The sequence below is a fragment of the Balaenoptera borealis genome, assembly GCF_965194805.1.
Source record: "Balaenoptera borealis genome assembly, chromosome: 14".
Taxonomy (NCBI): Eukaryota; Metazoa; Chordata; class Mammalia; order Artiodactyla; family Balaenopteridae; genus Balaenoptera; species Balaenoptera borealis.
This window is the reverse complement of record NC_138875.1, coordinates 76,534,932-76,558,564: the sequence shown is the minus strand read 5'-3', so window position 1 is coordinate 76,558,564 and position 23,633 is coordinate 76,534,932. Positions and strand designations below refer to the sequence as shown.

Genomic DNA, 23,633 nt, shown 5'->3' with positions numbered 1-23,633 from the left:
TTAACTTCATTCCAAACAATTTTGTTAGATTGTATGTGACAGCTGTCATATCAGCGTGTATTTTAAAAAAGACATCAAAATTGGTGAATTTTTTGTAGCCATTTTAATATTGAAGATGGAAGAAAAAAACAACATTTTCCGCATATTATGCTTTATTATTTCAAGAAAGGTAAAAACGCAACTGAAACACAAGAAAAGATTGGTACAGTGTATGGAGAAGGTGCTGTGACTGATCGAACGTGTCAAAAGTGGTTTGCTAAGTTTTGTGCTGGAGATTTCTCGCTGGACGATGTTCCACGGTCGGGTAGACCAGTTGAAGTTGATAGCGATCAAATCGAAACAATAATTGAGAACAATCAACGTTATACCATGTGGGAGATAGCTGACACACTCAAAATATCCAAATCAAGTGCTGAAAATCATTTGCACCAGCTTGGTTATGTGAATCACTTTGATGTTTGGATTCCACATAAGTTATGTGAAAAAAACCTTCTTGACCATATTTCCGCATGTGATTCTCTACTGAAACGTACTGAAAACGTTCCATTTTAAAAACAAATTGTGACAGGCGATGAAAAGTGGATACTGTATAATGTGGAATGGAAGAGATCGTGGGGCAAGTGAAATGAACCACCACCAACCACACCAAAGGCCAGTCTTCATCCAAGGAAGGTGATGTTGAGTAAATGGTGGGATTGGGAGTCCTCTATTATGAGCTCCTTCTTGAAAACCAAACAATTAATTCCAACAAGTACTGCTCCCAATTAGACCAACTGAAAGCGGCGCTCGATGAAAAGCGTCCAGAATTAGTCAACAGAAAACGCATAATCTTCCATCAGGGTAACACAAGACCGCATGTTTCTTTGATGACCAGGCAAAAACTGTTACAGCTAGGCTGGGAAGCTCTGATCCATCCGCCATATTCACCAAATATTGCACCTTCGGATTTCCATTTATTTCGGTCTTTACAAAATTCTCTTAATGGAAAAAATTTCAATTCCCTGGAAGACTGTAAAAGGCACCTGGAACAGTTCTTTGCTCAAAAAGATAAAAAGTTTTGGAAAGATGGAATTATGAAGTTGCCTGAAAAATGGCAGAAGGTAGTGGAACAAAAGGGTGATTACGTTGTTCAATAAAGTTCTTGGTAAAAATGAAAAATGGGTCTTTTATTTTTACTTGAAAACCGAAGGTACTTTTTGGCCCACCCAATGTGATCTCCTCCCCATTTTTTAGGGACATCTTATTTTGGTAAGACTCTCAAACTGTGGGGGGCGTCTGCTCGGAAATATGAACAGAGAGAGAAAGAAGCCCTGATACAGGACAAAGACTGAAACCCCATGTGGCTGGGAGGGTGGAAGGCAGGCAGTACATCAAACTGCACCCTACACAAACTGTAAAGCAACTATACTCCGATAAAAGTTAATAATAATGAAAAAAATAACTGCACCCCCTGGTGGGGCTGGGGCACCTGGCCACGATGCTGAGTGCCCAGGGCGGCTCAGAGAACTCCACCCTCATCTCTGTTGCTTCAACCTTAGTTCTTCCCAGTTTCATTTCCTCAGCAGGAAGTTGCCCAGAATGGGGACTCAGCTCTGGGCAGTCAGGAATTTATGACTCGGGTGCTTCAAATTTCATGAGAACATTTCCGTCATCCCTTACACACTTGCTCCTCTGTTTCTGAACCTCATGAACTTGTACCTGAACCAGCAGCTCCAAACTGCAGCACCCTTGAGCTTTCTGTCACCTGGGTCTGCCAGCTTTGCCCAAACTATCAGAGCTCAGCTGACAAATACTTATCACAAAAGGTTTTGAAAGAAAAGGCTTTATTGTTTCTTGTGGTCATTCAAGCAGTACAAATTTACAGCAAAACAAAAATCGCAAAATTCAGAAAAGTACAAAGCTCACTCACCATGCTTTAATCGAATATACCCACTGAAAACATTTAGGTCTTCATGAAACCAACCATTACAAAATGAAATTAAAGAAAACCTACTAAGTACAATAACATAAAAACAAGTATCTAGGAATGATATGACAAAACACACTTAAGACCAATGCAGGGAAAAACTATAAAACATAGTTACAGAGTAATTCAAGAAGAGGAAAATTAATGGAAAGAAGCTCCAAGTTTGTGGATTGGGATTCTCAATAGATGTCATCTTCCCTGAACTAATTTATGGAATTCTAATCAAATGCCTCCCCGTATTTTGGGTGAAATTTCACAAATGGAGTATAATATTAACATAGAAATAGAGCCAAGAGAAGACATTGGTTTGGATAAGAACGGAGTTTTCTACAAGATATTAAGAATTAACACCAGGCTAGAGTAATTAGTCAAGGTAGTATTAACTCAAGGATGCCAAAGTTGACCAATGGAACTACACAGACTCACACACAGACGGGCTCTGGACATATGTTAGAGGTGGCTTTTATAGAACAGTGGGGAAAGGATGGTCCCTTCAACAAATGCTGCTGGAATGTTTGGTGACTTGAGCAAGTGCCCAAATCTCAGTGTATTATTATGACAACAAGAATAAGAACCATCTCACAGGGATGCTGGAGGACTCAAAGGAGGAACAGTAATATGGAGAAGCCAAAGACTGTTTCGCAGCCACACACGTGACCAGTGACTCAGGTGGTAAGAACATGCTTGATCTTTTGTGCATCCTTAAGGGAGTTTTTATTGAATGGACTTCTGTAAATGCAATGTTGTTTTTGGTACCAAGACGGGGTGACAATGTGAGTTGGTAAGCCTATTGTCTAATCCAGTGATTCATTCTGGGGCAGAACATATGTGTAATTTTACATTTTCTAGTAACCATAGTAAAAGAGTACAAAGACAGAGATGAAATTCAATTTGATTTAATGCAGTATTTCTAGAAGTTGTTCTTTCAACGTGCCATTAATATCAGGTCACATGAGGGAATCAGGAGGTCACACCGGCACCTTCCAGGTGCTGACTGGAGACCCATCCCAATTCTTACAGCATGAGTACCCCAGCCAGACTCTAACCTCTTGTGCCAGTAGCTGCCAGCTATATGGGTCTTTACCAGCCACATTTCCAGTAGGGTCAGCTGGGTCCAGAATCACAGGTCTGAAAAGCAACAGTTAGAGAGGGGCAGGTGAGTATGTGGGCTGTGTTGAGGGGGCCTAGAGCTCCTGGCAGAGCAAAATACCAACTTGGGCAGACTGGGACTCAGGGCAGCAGGAGGGGCCCAGGAGGGCACTGCTCCCTGGGGTGTGACCTGAGTGCCCTCCCCTACGGTGGGCATTGAACACAAGGAGAAGGAGGCTTGCATTTGGGCCTTGATAGACCTGGGTTTGAATCTTACCTCTGCTCTTTATTAGTGGTGTGTCCTTGGGCAGGTCACCTGAATCTCTAATCCTCAGTATCCTCATCAGTGAAATGGGGAGATTTGAATAACCCTACCTCAAAGGATGTTGTATGAGGATCTAGACAAGCATGTGAAGTGCTCAGAACAGTAACTGGAACATAATAAGGGGTCCATACATGTCAGTTTTAATAACCAAAATTTTACTATTCTGTTCGAGTGTGTTAGTCTTACAGCAAGCTCTTACTTCCTGGGAGCAGTCATTATTGTTGCTGTAGCTATTGTTATTTGAGTCAAATTTCAGCTATTTCACTCATTTTCTGTTAAGGTTTGGACAAGCTCTTATTTCTCCAAACCTCAGTCATCTGTAGAATGGTTAGCATAGTGCCTGCCTCACTGGATTGGAGGTTATTATTTAAATTTATTATCTAAATCAGATGGTAGGAGTAAAGTGCCCAGCAAAATGATTGACAATAGATGATGATCAATAAATATGGATCCCTCCCACTTCCTACATTTCCAAGGTGCCACAGCTGTAATCATGGGTTCATTTATGTGGGGAGCTAAGCCATGTGGGGATAGAGTACCTGGGTTTTGCAAGTTGCCTTCTCAGGTATTGTCCAATAATAGGGTTTTTAAAGTCATAATACTTTTCCCAGTAGATGCAGAGATGCTGGTGCTTCAGGACTAATTCCAAAACAGTCCGAAATCCCTGAGCTGTGCTGAATTCTGTTTCCATGCTTCCTTGCTCCCAAGCATAGACTGTCAGGAGCTCCAGGGCATATTGTGGGGGCAGTTTTTTCCCACGTCTCATCCTACACTGAGAAGAGGAAAAAAAATTAGGAAAATGAGTTTGTTCAGCTTTTATGTGAAGAAGAGTTAATGCCTATTCTTCTCAAACTATTCCAGAAAATTGTGGATTAAGAGATGGTTCCAAACTCATTCTACACCAAAACCAGACAAAGATGTTACAAAAAAAGAAAATTATAGGCCTGATGATCATAGATGCAAAAATCCTCCACAAAATATTAGCAAAGCAAATTCAACAATATATTAAAAGATCATACACCCTGATCAAGTTGGATATATTCCACCGATTCAAGGATGCTTCTGTATCCACAAATCAATCAACGTGATACATTTGCATTAACAAAACGAAGGATAAAAAGCATATGACCATTTCCACAGATACAGAAAAATCATTTGAGAAAATTCAACAGCCATCTGTGATACAAACTCTTAACAAGGTGGGTATGGAGAGAACATAACTCAATATAGGCCCTATACGACCAACCCACAGCTAAACCATACTCAATGGTGAAGGCTGAAAGCTTTTCCTTTAAGATCAGGAACAAGACATATATGCCCACTCTCCCCACATATATTCAACATAGTATTGGAAGTCCGTCCATGGCAATCAGGCATGAAAAAGAAACAAAATGCAGGGACTTCCCTGGTGGCGCAGTGGTTAAGAATCCGCCTGCCAATGCAGGTGACATGGGTTCGAGCCCTGCTCCGGGAAGATCCCGCATGCCGCGGAGCGACTAAGCCCACCCCATGCACCACAACTACTGAGCCTGCGTGCTGCAACTACTGAAGCCCAAGGGCCGACAGCCCGTGCTCCGCAACAAGAGAAGCCACCGCAATAAGAAGCCCGTGAACTGCAAGGAAGAGTAGCCCCCGCTCGCTGCAACTAGGGAAAGCCCACGCGCAGCAACAAAGACCCAACAGATCCAAAAATAAATAAACTTTAAAAAAACATTAAAAAAGGAAACAAAATGCATCCAAATTAAAACAGAAGTTACACTATTGCTATTTGCAGGTGACATGATACTATACATAGAAAACCCTAAAGACGCCACCAAAAAACTTTTAGAACTAAAAACTGAATACAGGAATATTGCAGGACACAAAAATAATATACAGAAATCTGTTGCATTTCTATACATGAATAACAAACTATCAGAAAGAGAAATTTTAAAACAATCTCATTTACAATTGCATCAAAAAGAAGAAAAAACTAGGAATAACTTTAACCATAAATGTGAAAGACTTGTACCCTGAAGTATATAAGACTTTGATGAGAGAAACTGAAGATGACAAAAATAAAAGGAAAGATATACCATGCTCATGGATTCAAGGAATTAATATTGTTACAATGTGCATACTACCCAAAGCAATCTATATGCGCATCACTGTGGTATGTGATTTACTACTGCTGTGCCATGTTACTATTTGCAAGTGAGAAAACGGGAGGGACAAGATGTTAATTCATTTGCCCAAATTCAGACAGCTAGGAAGTGAACAGAAGAGTGTGTTGGGGGGTGGGGGTGTTAGCACTAATTAATTTATTGAGTAATTACTTACTGAGAACCTATTATGTGCCAGGCACTATTCTAGGTTCTGGGGATACAGCAGTGAAGAAAATATACAAATCCCTTCTTTTATGTACATTTTTAGTGGGGAGACAGGCAATAAACAAATAAGCTCATGCAAAGGCCCTGAGGCTGGAGTAGAGTTTCCCTCTTGGAGGACTAATGAAGAGGAGAGCATGGCCTGGGGGAGTGGTGAGGGGGCAGAGATGGGGGTTCAGAGAGGTCGAGGGCAGATCCTGTGAGCCTCCCAAGTGACTTGAACCAGGGTGGGAGTGACTGAGGTGGTGATGGCTGATGATAATGGGTATATTTTAGATACAGGACCAAGCCATTTACAGACTGGTTGGATATGTATTTGTGTGCGTGTGTGTGTGTGTGTGTGTGTGTGTGTGTGTGTGTGTGCAAAAGATAAGAAAGAGCCACGGTTTTGTCCAGAGTAACTGGAAGGGTGGAGTTGTTATTTCCTGATAAGGGAAGACCAGGAAGAATGAGATACCTGAGTCCACTGGCACCTGTCCCGGGCCCTACCCTTCTTCTCCCTTTCCTTTCCCCCCTCCCCACAACCTCTACTCTTCCACCTTCTTCCTCTCATCCTCTCCCTCCTTGTTCCCTGCCTTCTCCCCTCCTTCATGCTCTTTCCCTCCTCTCCATTCATCTCTGTCCATCTCCCTCCTTCCTCCCCCATCCTTTCTGATTCCTCTCCTCCTCCTCCTCCCGCTCCTCTTTCTTCTCTTCCCCACTCCTCTCCCCTCCCCTCCCTTTCCTTCTTCCCCCTCCCACTGCCTCATCCTTGCTTCCTCCCCACACCTCTCCCTCCTCCTTCCCTCCCTCTATTCCACCCCTCCCTCCTCCTCATATCCTCACTCTCTTCCTTCTCTCCCTCCTCCTCCTCCTCCTCTGCTCTCTGTCTAGATGGGACATGCCATACCATTTGGTACCAGTGCTTCACAAGGCGGATGAGGCTCTTCAGCTTGGGTGGACGCTCCTTCAGGAAGGCTCGCTGCAGCTCCGTGAAGCAGGGGGAGAACTCGCCCTCTCTCCCCAGGGACTCACACTCTCGGATAAGCTGGACGTAGACTTTAGGGTCAGGTCTGTAGCCTTCGGTCAACTGACCTGTTGGGAATTAATCCACAATGTGAAGATGTCAGCTCTTCTCTGAGTTTCTTTCAGTCCCTCTGAGGAGACAAGCTCACTGATCATGGGGGGCAGTGGAAAGGTCAGCAGGCCCAGAGCCAGGAGGCCTGCGGGCCATCCCCAGTCCTCGCTGCTCCCAGCTCCACTGCCGCCACCCCGTCCAAGCCAGCATCATCTCTCACCTGGACACAGCAGAGATGGCAGCAGCCTCCTTCCTGGATCCTCCACAGCCCATTCTCTACCCAGCGCCCACAGAGGCCTTTTAAAACCTGATCCTTCCACTTCTTGCTTCCCAGGACATCTGAATAAAATCCAAAGTCCTCGCAGTGGCCCAGGAGGTTCGGTGTGACCTGTCTCCTGCCACCTCTGCCATCTCACCTCTTGCCTTGATCCCTTTGCTACTTACTCCCCTGGTTATTTCACTTCTTCAAATATGCCAAGCTCATTCCTGTCTCAGGGCCTTTGCACTTGCTGTTTCCTCTTCCTGGAGGCCCCAGATCTTCCCAGGTTTGGCTTCCTCTCATCCCTCGGGCCTCGGGTCAGAGGTCACCTTCCTTGTTGCCCTGTCTAAAAACGCCCTCTAAGCCCCATCATTCTCTTTTGAATCACCATATTTAGTTTTTGTCACAACAAGTTATCCTTTCATTTATGGTATTTAAATTATTATTGTCAGGCTCCAGGAGAGAGGTTCCCTCTCTGTCTCATTTATGGCCATAGAACAGTGCCTTGCACATGGAAGGTACTCAGTGGAAACTGAGCCTCAGAGATGTACTGCTTCCTGTCCCAGTGTTCCTGCACATTGTCTACCGATTCCAACCCTCAGACAAATTTGATGATATTTCCTTATGCTTTGGATAAAAGATGAAATTAACATACTGTGTTTACACCAGATACATGCTGCTTCATTTTTTTGGGATTTATCTATTTGTTTTTAATTGAAGTATAGTTGATTTACAATATTGTGTTATTTTCAGGTGTCCAGCAAAGTGATTCAGTTACAAATTTATAAGATATTGAATATAGTTCCCTATGCTATTCAGTAAAACCTTGTTGGTGATCTACTTTATATGTAGTAGTGTGCATCTTTTGCTGCCTCATTTATAGAAAGGTAAGATTCACACAATTTGCCATAAGTAGAACTAGTAAGCCTAGCAGGTGTTGTATAAGAAATGTCTTACCCCCAAATTGTACCAATTTGTTGTGTAATGTCACTGTGGTGGCTGAATATGACCCTAGTTATCTTGCTCCGAGAGAGATACTAAGATCTCCTCCCCATGTTGAAGGGATGTTTATGTTTTAATAGACTCTTGAACTGAGGAAGATTTCTGCTCAGAAACATGAAAAAAAAAAAAAAAAAAAAAAAAGAGGAAGAAGCCCTGACATAGGACAAAGGCTGAAACACCTTGTGACTGGGAGTGCTCACCCAGGGCATCAAAGGCAGGCAGGACATCAAACTTTACCCCCTGGAGGAGCTGAGGGGGCCTGAGCATGAAGCTGAGAGCACGGGGCTTCTTCCTTCGGCGTTTCTGGACCTCAAACACCACTTCAAATATTTCCTCTCTTTGACAAGCTTCCAGCTGTTTCCTAATTTCCTCGATGAATCGTCTTCGGTGCTGAAGCTGTTCCCGAAAACTTGTGAGACTGGTGACGAAGATGACAAGGTCAGCATCTGATAGGCCCTTGAGGGTTGTGCCTTTGCCTGAGGAGCCACCCTAAAAAAGGTGATGAGGATGAGAACTGACATTTATCACTGAGAAGAGCCTTCCTAAATAAAATGCTGAGAACAATCACTAACATTCTGAGTGCTAGCCACTCAGTGTTCTGAAGGCATTACCAGTCAACTCCTAGAATGCTCACAAAAACTCTATGATTTAGCTACTATTATCATCTGTTCTCATTTTCCAGATGAAGAAACAGATGCTGAGAGAGATTATGTATCAGCCCGATCATGCAGCTAGTAGGTGGCAGAGATGCAATTCACACCCTGGTTGCCTTTTTACAGGGTCTGTGTTCTTTATTCCCTGTTCTTTTTGACCTTATATAATTAATACTGTAAACTGGTCCATGGCTTATTTTACTTGACCTGCAAGCCCTGCAAAGTACTGGGAATTATGGATGAAATTGAGGCACAGAGAGGTTAAGTGACTTGCCCAAGATTTCACAGCAGCAGGTGCTATCTGCTTTCAAAACTTATACTCTTAACCAGCTCATGAGTCTGCAGGAATGGTGAGTCCCCAGCCTGGTTGATGATTAGCAGATTGTTGATACAGCTGGGCTTCAGTTTGTCTATCTCTGTAGTGGACGTGACATAGGTGGTTTATAAACTTCACCTGGGCATTTGTTAAAAACTTACAGGTGAGTCAGTCACCTTGAGCCGGGCGAGCGCTGTGTTCTGAGCAGGGGCAGCAGGACAGTGGGAGTGCAGACCGAAAAAATGCAGACCACCAGGGCACTACTCATTCCTCCTGCTCTGATCTGCTCTTGTACCAGGGGTCTGAGTAGGCCTGTGTCTGCCTCCTTCCTGAGTAGGCCAGAGATCCCATCTGAACAGCCTTCTTACAGCAGTGTCCCACTCCAGGTGGCCAGGCGGGAGTTCCAGACCAGTGTTGTCTCCCGGGACATTGACACAGCGGCCAAGTTTATTGGTGCTGGGGCTGCCACAGTTGGTGTGGCTGGTTCAGGGGCCGGCATTGGAACAGTGTTCGGCAGTTTGATCACTGGCTATGCCAGGAACCTGTCTCTGAAGCAGCAGCTCTTCTCCTATGCCATTCTGGGCTTTGCCCTGTCTGAGGCTATGGGACTCTTCTGTTTGATGGTTGCCTTCCTCATCCTCTTTGCCATGTGAGGCTCCGTGGAGGTCACCTATCCACCCCTGCTGCTTCGACTCCAGGCCATGCCCGGTGCTAGAGTGTGCTAAGCTTTACCATTAAACACAATGTTTCTCTAAAAACAAAACAAAACAAAAAACTTACAGGTGGAGGCCGTCACCCCAGAAGCTACTTTCACAAGCTGTGGTTATAGTTTTGGCATGGATAAATCAGAAACCACCAGCCCCAGAGACCTCAACCTTTTGCTCTGTCTCTGTGGAAACACTTGCTCATTCAGCCCCCTTCTCCCCAGCCAGGCAGTTCTGGACTCACCTTCACAACTTTGGACACCCGAACAGGGTAGGGGGCCGATTGGAAACACCTCTCCTTCAGGAAACTGCAGATGATGTGGATGGCTTCCTTGACCTGCGTGCGGAAATCCTCGTCTGGCAGGAGGCGGTCTTCGATGAACTTGTCCAGTTGGTTGGCTCGGGTCTTTCTGAGCTTCTTCATGATGCTCAGGCAGGGACAGGAGAGCCAGAGGCGGCAGAGTTGGCTGCCAAACCCTGTTAGCTTCTACCTCTTCTGCTGCCTGGGTCTAGGAGGCTGTTAGTTTCATTTTCTCGAAAGGGTGGAGCTGTGTCCTGAGTCTGGAGTGTCACTGGTTTCCTTTCTTTGAAAGGGAGGAGCCATACCCTTGTTCTTTGCCTTTAAGAAATCAAAAACCCCTTTGACCCTGTCTCCCAGCTCTTTCCCCTGCTCTCTGAGACTTGCTCTGCCTTTATCCAGCCCCCTAGAACATCAGGCCTTTCTTCAGACTGTTCTGAAAATGTTGCTTTTTAACCCAGGTTAGTACCTCACCCAAGAGAAATCATAAGTAAAAACTTTTGGGGGGGTTTCCTTTGTCTTTTTTTGTTACCTACAAAATTGGTTTATGGTCTCCTACGATCTTTACAGCAGTACCTGCATATTATAAAAAGAAAAATGTCAGAAAAATCAGGGAGCATAAAGACCATCCAGGATCCTAAACTTCGAAGACTACATCTATAAACATTTTGGTGGAGATCTTTCCAGATATTTTTTTCTAGGTTAACGCACACACACGTACACACAAACTCTAACCATGTTTCTCTTTTTTCTAAATGACATTGTCCTATACTTTTCCCCCTTTTGATTAATAGACTTTATTTCCTAAAGAAGTTTTGGGTTTAAAGAAAAATTGAAGTACAGAGTTCACTTATGTCCCCTCTCCTTCCACCCATAGTTTCCCCTATTATCAAATTTGGTGTGGTACATTTGTTGCAAGATGAATTGATATTGATATGTTATCATTAAATAAAGTTCAAAGTTTACATTAGGGTTCACGCTACGTTGTACATTTTATGGGTTTGCCAAATCATGTGTTGTCTCCACCAATTATGAAATCATTGCAGAATAGTCTCACCTGTTGCTCCACGATCTCTGAGTTTAGATGTTTCTTCTCTTCTAATATATGCATTCAGTGCTAAAAATTCTCCTCTAAGCACTGCTTTCACTGTGTCTCTAAATTTTATTTTTTCTTTTCCTTGAGTGTAAAATATTTTTTCAATGTCTCTTGAGACTTTTAGACCCATGTGTGTGTTAGAAGTGTGTTATTTAATCTCCAAAGATGTTGGAATTTTCCAGATCTTTCTTTTCTTGGTTTCTTGTTTAATTCCATTGTGGTAAAGAGCATACCTTGTATGCTATCTATGCTTTTGAATCTGTTAAGGTGCGTTCTATGGCCGAGACAGTAGTCTATCTCGGTGAATATCCCATGTGAGCTTGAGAAGAATGTGTATTCTGCTGTTGTTGGGTGAAGCAGTCCGTCAGTGACAATTAGCTATCTTTCTGAATCACCCTTCTCTTCACCAGCTCATCAATTAATTGACACTCCCCACTCCTTCTGTATAACATATTGACTTATGCCTAAGGCATGTGGGACCATGAAGGGGATGGGCATTCGTCTATGTGACACTCTATACATACAGTTGGAACGTATGTTTATCAAAGATTCTGTTTGCTCCCAAATGCTTTTTGGGCAATCGTACTTGTTAATGAAATATATACTTTTGACAAAATATATGTAAACAAATCCAGCATGAGTGCGAAAGCTATCTGTCCTTAGAAAACCAGCACTGAATTCTTTGGAAAGATGTAATAAAGCCTAGTGCCGTAAAACAGTGCAGAGAATTAGGTATGAGTGAGACAACTCTAAAAGAACTGAGGGCATAATTGGAAAAATCCAGAATTAGGCCCTCATGTCTTTGCAGGTGACTTTACGTTCTTGTTTTCTTTAAAGAAACAGAACAGGAAATTATAGATGGCTCATTCTTGTGTGTTTTATGCAAAACAGATAATGCAGGACTGCAGTCAGGGGATCTGCCCTCAACGAGGTTTAGGTCTTTGAATGACTGGGAAATGAAAGCATTATTTGTGGGCCCAGGGGACTACAAATGATGTCCTGCCTATACAGTTGAAGACCCACAGGAGGAAGGGACTTGCTCAACTCACATACTGTCCCCATTTTCCAGATGAGGAAACCGAGACTCAGAGAGGTTAGGTTCCACAGCTAGTAAGTGACAGTCAGGATCTGAATGTTGCACTGAGTGGATTAAAAAGCTGGTGTGCTTTTCTGGTCAGGTGATTTCTACCACACCACGTTGCTTCTTACGCTATGTTTGGTTTCAGTGGGGAAAAAAGAAAATTCGTCAAGTTAGGTGTACTGATATTTATGAAAACTTTCCTCATGTGTATTCATCTCAGCCTGTTAAGCATATCCCACGCCTAGGGAAGGAGATCAACCATTTCAGAAGTGGAAATTAGGCTTCTTTCAGCTGCCCATGACTGACGGGTGGCGGCTGCCAGGGGTAGACTGCTGTGTTGAGAAGGATGCAGATGCTGCTAGTGGGTTCTGTGGGAAAAATGCCATATTGATTAGTGATCCACCATGAGCACAGGAAAGAGAGTGACAACTAGGGTTTACTGCCATTCTGAGAGGCCTGTGTGGCCCTAACTGGCACCCCTCTCCACTTAGTGGTAGCTGACTGAATCGTAGGCAAAATGATGGACTTTTAGGGCAGTGGTTTGCAAAGTCACGATGGAGGTGGGAAGCCCAAGCCATCAACCAGGAAATATTTTCAAATATACCTCTGGTCCCCAGGGTGCAGCAGAATCTGCAGGGAGGGGGGATGGTGGCAGGGAGAGCATGGGTAGTTTGAAAAATAAATCTCCCCAGGTGATTCTAATATGCCAACTTCTGCCCCCAACAGTGAGAGCCACCCTTTTGTGAGTGAGAAAACTTGGCATGGAAGAGAAGTTTCTGTTGGATGGAATTGTCAGCTCCTTCTGAGAAGCAACCAATCTTCCTGATGGGTTGCTTAAGCTCTTTTGACTTAAGCTGAAAATCTCACTTGTAGTGAGTTTAAAAATCCTTCTGGAAAGTTTGTTACTTACTAGCTCACTTTCAGGACTGTTGAGAATCTCAAGTGAGGGGTCATTTCTGAAAAGGTTCATCGCAGGATGGAAAGTGCTTCAATATAAAAGAGGTGTTTGGTGATCTGCCTTCTTATAATCGGTACATGAAGAGCATCGCACAGGGGGTCCAACGATCTAGCTCCTTTCCTGGCACTGCAGCCATGAGATGTTGGAAGTGCCAATTCCCTTCTCTGGGCTTTGGGTTATTCATCTGTCAGGTAAGTGAGCTGATTGAACTAGGCTCTGGCTCAACTCTGTGGTCTCTTTCAGCCTTGAAATTATCTGATTTCCACAACCACTAGGGAGTTTTCCCCAAGGTTGGGTTAGTCGGGAAAAGATGAGGATGCTGCCTTCTTATTGGGTGGATACCAGCAAAAAGCATTCTTCCAGGAGGGTGTGAGGTCAGTCAAGTTGGCTGGAGCCCACCTTTCCAAGATGAAATCCATCAGAAAGCAAACTTCACGGGGGCAGGGACCGCATCTGCCTTGCTTACTGCTGTATCCCCAGTAGCTGGAACATAGTAGATGCTCATTAACTACTGACTATCCAGGTAACATCATGTATGTTGGTGGGGAGAAAGAGCTTCCAGAAACCAGAGAGGAAAAACCCAGGCCATCAGTTTTCCTGGATATTCCTACTTTATTTTTGGCTACATCATCACAAAGAAAGGCGATGGGCGGTTCTGCATGCACCAGAGGGCGTGTGTTTGTGTGTGTGTGTGTGTGTGTGTGTGTGTGTGTGTGTGTGTGTGTGTGTGTGTGTGTGTGTGTGTGTGTGTGTTCTAGCAGAGGTGTTTACATTAGTCAGGGAGGGGGCACACCTGGACCGAGGCACTGTGAGCTAGCCGCATGCTGAGTCCAGCGCCAATGCCAGAGTTAGGCCTGGAAGACACAGCCAGCATGCTTTCTCCTAAGGGCAAACCATGAACAGGAGGTGGGCTGAGAGTGGGCACCAAGGGGGCCACTGGAGAGAGAGGGTCAGGAGGGAAGATGGCAGCCAGGAATCTGTTGGCCATCGTGGAGAAGGCAAAATACCTGGTGTCTAGAAAACGGTTATTCAAGGCAAGAAATCAATGACTTCCAATGACTTGTCAAGTGAGCTAGGGGTGGAGGGCCCCGAAATGGAAAGTTAAAAGATGTGTGTTTGGAGAAAGTGAGAGTTTTAGTGTCCCTCTGGCTACTTCTATAGATAATGGTGGGGTATTGGAAAGAGGGGGGGCAATTTTCATAGGGGAAGACTTACTGGAAATTGGGAAAAATCAAACCTTTCTCACAGGGCACTGAAGATGACCTGACCCTGAACCTTATAATGTTTGTCCTCGTTGCCTTTACCTCCTTTGAAAAAAAAAATTTTTTTTTTAATTTTTAGGAAGAAAGACTGAACAATTCATGATGGAACAAAAGCCTTTGGTGTCAGGATCTGTCACTCTCTAAAGTTTTATGTCCATGATGGTGTTTTGTTCTCCGGACACAATGAAGAGGGTGCAAGAGATAGAGAGACAGAGAGACCAGAGGCGATTCTGAGTGAGAGACAGGATGCAAGAGAGTCAGAGAGAGAGGGGGGGGGCAGGGGGGGTCATTTGTTCATGTCGCTAAGAGCAAAGGAAGGAGAAGGGCTAGGGGCTTTGGGGAGGCCCCCTGGAACCCAGACCTCTGGTTCGCACGCCTTCTGCGCCCACCTGGGGAGGCCAGGGGCTGAGAAGGCCCCTCCACGGGGCGTCCGCACAGCTTGCGGGACGCTGCCACGCACCCAGGGCAGCGCCAGCAGCAGCCCAAGGCCCAAGGGCACCTGGCTCTGCCAAGGGGGGAAGTGGGTGGTTGTAGAAGCGCAGACCTCCATGGAAGTTCAGGGTTTTGCCAGCTTCTCAGCATTTGCTGGTGAGGCTGGTGACAGGAGGTGAGAAGGTGAGGCTGTGTTAAGATACACTTTTTTGCTTTTGCTATTTTACCCCCTCAGAGAGGGAGAAAGGAGAAGGGGCGAGAGGGGGGAGCAGAGAGAAGAGGTGAGAGGGTGAGGAAGGGAGAGGTGAACGTGGCGTTGGGCAAAGGGAAGGGGAAGGAGGAGAAGGGGCGAGGTGGGTGGTAGAGAATGGGAGCTAGTTTCTGCTAGGAAGCAAATAGGGGACATCCTGAAAGAGGGGGGGGCTACCCAGTTCCTTTGGGTATTCTGCATGGTCATTTCTTGATGCACCTGGAGCCAGGAGGGTGTGTTCCTAGTCACCGGGGAGTTTAAACATGGGGGTCTGCTTTGTGGCAATTGGGGTGTATGATGTGAAGCGGTGGAGGGACCCGGGATGCTCTATTTCTGCCCAAATGCTTATCCTCACAGCCTTGTCTGGCTCTGCTGACAACTGAGGGTATAGGTGGATGCGACATAGGAAACAAGTTGTGCACGTGTGTGTGTGCGTGTGTGTTATGTGCGTGTGTCCAAGGCCAGGAGGGTCTAAAAACAGTCCTAAATGATGAAGAGCCTCTGTAATTTACCCAGGCTGAGAGGTTGTTAAATTAACAACCTCCTTGTGAAAATCTCCCCATCCCCATCCCTATGGCTCCATTCTGGAGGGATCAGAGAGGGGCTGCGCTCAGAGCCTGCATCGCAGCGTTGAGGAGAGGGGGGGTTTTTGGTGGCAATGTCCAAGGTGCGGGGGAGACTGCAAAGGCAGGCTCCAGGAGTGATGGGCTTGGGGGAGGCGTAGAGAAGAGAGACCAGAGTGCAATGGGCAGCTGGGACAGGCTGTGGGGTGACGGGGCATGGGCTGGGGCATGGAGGTGGGGACCTGGGCACCATCCTAATCGCTTGACACGTGGTTCTCATTCTGTAGCTGGTGCCAGCGTTCGATCTTCTTGTCCTTGTTTTTCAGACACTCGTACCAGTGTTTTAAGCGCTCTCCCTTGGCTGAGATCCCCAGCTGGCAGCCTCCTGGAGGACAAGATGGGAAGATAGGGGCAGGCGGTCAGAGTGGAGGCAGGCACGGGAATCTCATTCTGGACCCAAATGTCTAGTTGGGGAAAAACTGCCACCAAGCAGCGACCCACCTGCCTCCAGCCACTTGGGATCCATTCTCTCTGGAGGTTGTGGTTATCATGTTATTACTACTACTGGCTTTCTCTGCCTACAGACTACCTACTCAAGAACCTGCAATGGCTCCCTACTGTGGCATCAAGTCACAACTTCATTGTCTATTTTTTAAGACCTTCTTTAAGTCACCACTGCACTCACTGAAATTCTCTCTCACTACTTCTGGTACTCATCATCTATTTCCAAAGAGTCAGTTTCATCACCCTGCTCAATCCTGCCTGCACACCTTTGCTCATGCTGTATCCATTGTCTGGAATTCCCTCCCTGCTCCACCTGTAATGACTGTTCTTCCTCATTATTTGGAGGGGGACTGGGAACAGTAGAACCTTCATTCTGGACTTGCAAATAGATTAAGGAGACTTCCTTTGCACCTTATTTTCTGCAGAGGCCACACACTCCACTCTTCTGTAATTTAATTATTCTGCTGGAGGTGATTTGTTCAGCAAATAACCAATCATGATCCAATCTTCCCAGCTTTGTAACCCAAATTGGACCCAAGTGAGGACCATGGGTCCCAACTTAGCGTTTGGACAATGAAATTACCAAAGTAAAGCAGTGCCCTCAACCCTGTGCATCCCTGGGTAAGGCTCTCCTCTCCTGGGAGGATAGAGGATAGGGTTTTCCCCGGGAGCTGGGAGCACTCACCGATGTAATCATTGGACTTGCCAATGTCATAGTCCCAGACTGAGATGTCCAGTGACTTCTTCGCCAGGTCACTATGTTTGATGTCATAGAAAAATTCCTAGATGCAGCAGAGGAAGACATGTGAGTGACAGGGTTCTCTGAGCCTTCAGCATCGGGAGCTAAGAGGCTGAGTCCTAGGGGTTCATGGACCAAGGGGAGGACCTTGTGCTGGGTATCTGGAATCAAAGGGGCCTTTACCCCAGGCCTGATGATCCCCTCTCAACCAACATTTGGTATAACAAAGCCCCCCAGGCCCTATAATTCTCTTTTCAATGACTCTGCTTGAAGTTGGGAAGACTGGTGGGGTGTTTCTAAGAGGGCTGGTCCTGGTCAAGTTTCTTTAAAGCCAGATAGCCATGAACTCAGTCCTTCCATTCTGATAGCTTCTGAAGCAGTTTTCCTCCCGCTCCATTGTTCACAGATTAAAGGTAGTTGAGGGTTAGGTGCTTATGTTTTCAGATAATCTGATTTTGTCAGTAACTCTTCTGCCTAATCATAAAATTCATTCATGTTCATCTTTAAAACAAACAAGGAAGCAAAAAAAAAACAAAAGCCCACAAAAACCCAAAACAGAAACTTGTTATCTATCTACCCAAGAATGACCACTGTCAACATTCCCCATGTGTGACCATACTGGTGTCTGTTTTGAAAAATTAATATGAATATTAATTTGAATTTTATACCATATGAAATATTTGAATATTGTATTATAGAAATATAATATGAACATACTGTACTGTGGCTTCCTTTTTCCATTTTATAACATATGGTAAAAACCAACTTTGCATGTTAGCAGTTTTTTTTTTCTACATCACCACTTTATTTTTACTTTTAATTTTTTTCTGCATCACCACTTTTATGGCTTTGTCTAACAGCTGTGTGGCTGGACCATAACCTAGTGCTCAACAATTGAGTATTGAGATGACTGACAAGTCACAGTGTGAATACAGAGGAATAAGCACATTCAATGGGTATCTAGACAGTGGCTTTAGCAGGACTGGATGCACTGGACGGACCTGAGGATTGAGAGAGAGGGAGAGGGAGGGGGAGGGGGAGAGGGAGAGGGAGAGGGGGAGGGGGAGGGGGAGGGAGAGGGATGGGGAGAGGGAGGGGGAGGGGGAGAGGGAGAGGCAGAGGCAGAGGGGGAGGGGGAGGGGGAGGGGGAGGGACGGGGAGGGGGAGGGGAGGTGGGGGGAGGGGGAGGGAGAGGGAGGGGGAGAGGCAGAGGGAGGGGGGAGGGGGAGGGATGGGGAGGGGGAAGGGGAGGGGAGGGAGAGGCAGAGGGAGAGGGAGAGGCAGAGGGAGAGGCAGAGGGAGAGGGAGAAGCAGAGGGAGAGGGAGAGGCAGAGGGAGAGGCAGAGGGAGAGGGAGAGGGAGAGGGAGAAGCAGAGGGAGAGGGAGAGGGAGAGGCAGAGGCAGAGGGAGAGGGAGAGGCAGAGGGAGAGGGAGAGGGAGAGGGAGAAGCAGAGGGAGAGGGAGAGGGAGAGGCAGAGGCAGAGGGAGAGGGAGAGGGAGAGGCAGAGGGAGAGGCAGAGGCAGAGGCAGAGGGAGAGGGAGAGGCAGAGGGAGAGGGAGAGGCAGAGGGAGAGGGAGAGGGAGAGGCAGAGGGAGAGGGAGAGGGAGAGGCAGAGGGAGAGGCAGAGGGAGAGGGAGAGGGAGAGGGAGAGGGAGAGGGAGAGGCAGAGGCAGAGGGAGAGGGAGAGGCAGAGGGAGAGGCAGAGGGAGAGGGAGAGGGAGAGGCAGAGGGAGAGGGAGAGGGAGAGGGAGAGGGAGAGGCAGAGGCAGAGGGAGAGGGAGAGGGAGAGGCAGAGGGAGAGGGAGAGGGAGAGGGAGAGGCAGAGGGAGAGGCAGAGGGAGAGGGAGAGGGGGAGGGGGAGGGACGGGGAGGGGGAGGGGGAGGTGGGGGCAGGGGGAGGGGGAGGGAGAGGGAGGGGGAGAGGCAGAGGGGGAGGGGGAGGGGGAGGGACGGGGAGGGGGGAGGGGGAGGGGAGGGAGAGGCAGAGGGAGAGGGAGAGGCAGAGGGAGAGGCAGAGGGAGAGGGAGAAGCAGAGGGAGAGGGAGAGGGAGAGGCAGAGGCAGAGGGAGAGGCAGAGGGAGAGGGAGAGGGAGAGGGAGAGGGAGAGGCAGAGGCAGAGGGAGAGGCAGAGGGAGAGGGAGAGGGAGAAGCAGAAGGAGAGGGAGAGGGAGAGGCAGAGGCAGAGGGAGAGGGAGAGGCAGAGGGAGAGGGAGAGGCAGAGGGAGAGGCAGAGGGAGAGGGAGAGGGAGAGGGAGAGAGAGAGAGAGAGGCAGAGGGAGAGGGAGAGGGAGAGGGAGAGGGAGAGGCAGAGGGAGAGGGAGAGGGAGAGGCAGAGGGAGAGGGAGAGGGAGAGGGAGAGGGAGAGGCAGAGGGAGAGGGAGAGGGAGAGGGAGAGGCAGAGGGAGAGGGAGAGGGAGAGGGAGAGGGAGAGGCAGAGGGAGAGGGAGAGGGAGAGGGAGAGGCAGAGGGAGAGGGAGAGGGAGAGGGAGAGGCAGAGGGAGAGGGAGAGGCAGAGGGAGAGGGAGAGGGAGAGGGAGAGGCAGAGGGAGAGGGAGAGGGAGAGGGAGAGGCAGAGGCAGAGGGAGAGGGAGAGGGAGAGGGAGAGGGAGAGGGAGAGGCAGAGGCAGAGGGAGAGGGAGAGGGAGAGGCAGAGGGAGAGGCAGAGGGAGAGGGGGAGGGGGAGGGGGAGGGATGGGGAGGGGGAGGGGGAGGGGGAGGGGAGGGGGAGGTGGGGGCAGGGGGAGGGGGAGGGAGAGGGAGGGGGAGAGGGAGAAGCAGAGGGAGAGGGGAAGGGGGAGGGACGGGGAGGGGAGGGGGAGGGGGAGGGGAGGGGGAGGTGGGGGCGGGGGAGGGGGAGGGAGAGGGAGGGGGAGAGGCAGAGGGGGAGGGGAGGGGGAGGGACGGGGAGGGGGGAGGGGGAGGGGAGGGAGAGGCAGAGGGAGAGGGAGAGGGAGAAGCAGAGGGAGAGGGAGAGGGAGAGGCAGAGGCAGAGGGAGAGGGAGAGGGAGAGGCAGAGGGAGAGGCAGAGGGAGAGGCAGAGGGAGAGGGAGAGGGAGAGGGAGAGGGAGAGGGAGAGAGAGAGGGAGAGGCAGAGGGAGAGGGAGAGGGAGAGGGAGAGGCAGAGGCAGAGGGAGAGGGAGAGGCAGAGGCAGAGGCAGAGGGAGAGGGAGAGGGAGAGGGAGAGGGAGAGGGAGAGGCAGAGGGAGAGGGAGAGGGAGAGGGAGAGGGAGAGGCAGAGGGAGAGGGAGAGGGAGAGGGAGAGGGAGAGGGAGAGGCAGAGGGAGAGGGAGAGGGAGAGGCAGAGGCAGAGGGAGAGGGAGAGGGAGAGGCAGAGGCAGAGGGAGAGGGAGAGGGAGAGGGAGAGGGAGAGGCAGAGGGAGAGGGAGAGGGAGAGGCAGAGGCAGAGGGAGAGGGAGAGGCAGAGGCAGAGGGAGAGGGAGAGGGAGAGGGAGAGGCAGAGGCAGAGGGAGAGGGAGAGGCAGAGGCAGAGGCAGAGGGAGAGGGAGAGGGAGAGGGAGAGGGAGAGGCAGAGGGAGAGGCAGAGGGAGAGGCAGAGGGAGAGGGAGAGGGAGAGGCAGAGGGAGAGAGAGGCAGAGGGAGAGGGAGAAGCAGAGGGAGAGGGAGAAGCAGAGGGAGAGGGAGAGGGCAGTGCCAACTGGGTGGGTGAAAGGGGACAACTGCCGCTATTTATTTCCTCAAATATCAGTATTATATACTATTAGAGTTGGTAAAGACATTGGAGATGATTTAATTCATTCTCTCTCCAAATACAGTGTCTTCCCTATGACATTCCCAATCTATAGGCTTTTGTTTTAGGCTTGATTCTGTCCAATGATGAGGAACTCATTCCTTCTTCTTTTAGATAATTCAAGCTGATCTATGTAAGAATTTTTTTTTTTTTTTTTGTGCTTTACAACTTTCTAGCAGGGAATTTGTTCCTCCCTCACATATAGGAACTATCCCAGAGCATGGCAGAAAATGGGGCAGCCTTACCTCATTAAATTCAGGATTCAAGGTTTTCTTCTTAATTTGAGTCTTATGTTTGGCTTTCTTTCCCATATCTGGTTTCAGCCAGCTGAGAGGAGACATGAGAGGCCATTATGGATGAAGTTTAATGAATAAGAACAGCCTCTTGATGACCCCAAAGGTCCTCCCAGTGTCGGGAGAATAATGAACAGATCAGAAAGTGAATCAACATTAATAATGACCAATGTGCATCAGAGCATCTACTTGGTGCCAGGCATTACCTAAGCACCTTATGCATATTTAACCCTCAACAAACCGTAGATGGTACAACCACCCATTTACATATAAGGAAACTGAGCATTCAGAGAAGTTGAGACATGTGCCTCTGGTCACACAGCTGGGGACTCAACCCAGCTGTTGCCTCTGGAGTCTGTGCTCTTAGCTAGGACTTTCTCCCAATGGATCATTGAGAACCTGGATGACAGTGCCTGGGGCTTCACTACTGATTATCTCTTAAGCTGCCCCCAGGTCCTGGGGAGACGATGAGTGTATGCACAAAAGGGACAAGATGCAAATCTGATTACAATCAGTCTCCTGTTCAAAACTATTCCATGGCTCTCCTTTGACCTCAGGGTGAAGTTCAGTATCCTTAATGTGGCCTTAAGGCTCTGCGTGGTTGGGTCCCTGCTCCTGTCCAGCCTGATCTTGTGCCACTTGCTTCACCCCACACCCCATTCACTCTCCTTTCCATCCCAGGGCCTTTGCACAGACTATTTCTTCTGCCTAGAAGGCTCTTCCCCATTGTAGACACAATGCATGACACGTAGTAGGTGCTCAATCAATATTTTCTGGGCGAATAAATAAAATGGGCTAAAAACTCTTAAGAGTTAGGACAATTGGATTCTGATGCAAGCTGTCACTAGCTGTGCAACTCTCAACATGAGTGTAACTTTGGTATGCCTCAGCGTCCCAATCTGTAAAGAAGGCAAACTTTTCTTTCTCACTCACAGAACTGCTTTTGAGGATAATCTGAAAGAAGAGATACAAAAGGGGATTTGAAAGGTACCAGATGCTGAACAAAAATAAAGGGCAATTCTGACTTTAAAAAACTTTATTGGATCTTAAATTGATTAACGATCTCCTGTTTTCTTTTTTACAATGCCCACCAGGGCAGCGATTCACTGGTGACCACTGCAACTCTACTTCTTCTGGAGGGTTGGGTAGATGGGAGAAGGGGTGGTGGGGAGAGTTATTTAAGAAAAACAATTTGCATGTGTCTGGGATTCAATGGAGTACAGGACAGGAGCCCAGGAGCTAATGTTCTCTATTGGACCATATGGGAAAATTAGAAAATTACACCAAATTACTCCTAGAAATCAAACGCATTCCAGACATGTGTGTTCTTTTGTTAACTAAAATCCTCTTTCAAAGAAAATCTGGAGCAAAGTTCACTGTGGCCTCATTTGTAGCCATGACCTTAAGGGAAGCATTGATTTCTATTGTCAGAGGCAGTGGGGATGGGGGAAGGAGTGTCTCCCAGGTTGGAGAGATCATTAATAAACACTCTTTGCCATGAGTAAGATAGTGATAGTAATTATTTATAACCATAATGGCAGGTATTTATTGAGCACCAACTCCATGAAAATGCATCTCTCAGATCTCCAACTGCAGGGGGAGACTGACAAGCTGCTGGGCTCTGAATTCACCACTGTGTTTTCATGTGGCCATGCTCCCCACAGGCTGCTCTCAGCCAGTACCTGAGCCAGCAGCGACAGTAGGCAGCCCCATTTCTGGGAGATGCGGGGCTCCTCTAATGGGCGACTGCGCTCAAGGATTCCCCACCACAGTGGTTGAAACTTACACAGAACTGCACTGCAGTCTAAGATTCTTCCTGCCCAACCATCCCCCCACTACCCCTCAGGAAGCAGATGTGCACCAGGCCTGTTGTCTCTATGGTCCTCCTCCAGCTCTCTCTCAATTTTCCTTCCCAGGCGCTTTCCCCAGCAAATCTCTTAGCATCTCATCTAGTCTTGGTGTCTGCTTCTTGGAGGACAGGACCAAATGACCAATATTACTCTTCCCATTTCATAGATGAGGACATTGAGGCCCAGAGATGTTAAGGCATGAGCCCAAGGTCACACAGCTGGAGAATATTGAAGACTATTGGATCTGGGATTCAAACCCGGGCAGTCTGGATCCAGAGCTCAGGCTCTCAACCACCACATAAACACACATTTTACTGCCACAAGCAAGGCAGAATTCTATTCAGAGTAGCTAAATGTTTCTGTACCAGGCGTAATTTTATTCCTTTTATATGATATCTCATTTGAGCCTTATGGGCACTCTTGGAAAAAGGTGGACTTGTTTTCTCCACTTTACCAATGAAGAATCCGAGGCTCAGAGACATCAAATAACTTGCTTATAGTTACACAGCTGGTAGCTGGCAGAGATGGGAGGTGCATCCCATGTCTGATTCAATGGCGGCTTGGAGAATGTGCCTGGAGGACCTCCAACGACAGGGAACATAAATGACCAAGGCCCCAGCTGCCGCGCTTGGAAATCCATGCCATGTTTGTGCCAAGCCACACTCCCAGCTGACTACCGAACATGGCAGGGATACCTACGGCAGGCCTACTCCTAGGAGACATGGGCCTCATGTGATGGCCAATTTTGGCTTGAGGACTTCCTGATGGCTTTGCTGAACTTGCATCTGGGATGCTTCCACCCATCCCTCCCTCCCTCGTCC

At 47.7% G+C, this 23,633-nt stretch overlaps 2 protein-coding genes and 1 pseudogene across 7 annotated transcripts in view; 1 reads left to right on the top strand and 2 right to left on the bottom strand.

The window, feature by feature from the left end:
• Nucleotides 1-1,806: 1,806 nt before the first annotated feature.
• On the bottom strand, nucleotides 1,807-10,255 carry LOC309610623 (2'-5'-oligoadenylate synthase 1-like). The gene is made up of 5 exons (XM_082353710.1): nucleotides 9,982-10,255; nucleotides 8,265-8,553; nucleotides 6,636-6,820; nucleotides 3,920-4,152; nucleotides 1,807-3,094 (listed from the first exon to the last, which is right to left on the bottom strand). The coding sequence occupies exons 1-5, from the start codon at nucleotides 10,159-10,161 to the stop codon at nucleotides 2,935-2,937; spliced, it is 1,047 nt and encodes a 348-aa protein (XP_082209836.1). The 5' UTR covers nucleotides 10,162-10,255; the 3' UTR covers nucleotides 1,807-2,934.
• The window catches only part of LOC309610631 (ATP synthase F(0) complex subunit C1, mitochondrial pseudogene), a 218,161-nt pseudogene continuing 203,713 nt past the window's right edge, over nucleotides 9,186-23,633 (top strand). The window contains exon 1 of the transcript XR_014249743.1: nucleotides 9,186-9,815. The product of XR_014249743.1 is annotated as an ATP synthase F(0) complex subunit C1, mitochondrial pseudogene (transcript). The remainder of the gene's footprint in view (nucleotides 9,816-23,633) is intronic.
• RPH3A (rabphilin 3A) overlaps nucleotides 12,563-23,633 on the bottom strand; it is a 100,086-nt gene continuing 89,015 nt past the window's right edge. For 4 of the 5 annotated variants that reach the window (XM_082353676.1, XM_082353673.1, XM_082353674.1 and 1 more), the window contains exons 17-19: nucleotides 20,915-20,996; nucleotides 16,867-16,963; nucleotides 12,563-16,062 (exon numbers count right to left, since the gene is read on the bottom strand). In XM_082353676.1, coding sequence (XP_082209802.1) covers nucleotides 15,932-16,062; nucleotides 16,867-16,963; nucleotides 20,915-20,996 — 310 coding nt within the window. In that variant the 3' untranslated portion in view covers nucleotides 12,563-15,931. The remainder of the gene's footprint in view (nucleotides 16,063-16,866; nucleotides 16,964-20,914; nucleotides 20,997-23,633) is intronic. The other variant, XM_082353677.1, reaches the window with a different exon arrangement.

Coding starts and splice junctions, on each gene's coding strand:
- LOC309610623 (XM_082353710.1), bottom strand. CDS start 10,161: ATGAAGAAGCTCAGAAAGACCCGAGCCAACCAACTGGACAAGTTCATC. Junction 6,821..8,264: donor GCCTGCCTTTGATGCCCTGG/GTGAGCACTCCC, acceptor AATTCCCAACAG/GTCAGTTGACCGAAGGCTAC. Junction 4,153..6,635: donor TGAAGCACTGGTACCAAATG/GTATGGCATGTC, acceptor TCCTCTTCTCAG/TGTAGGATGAGACGTGGGAA.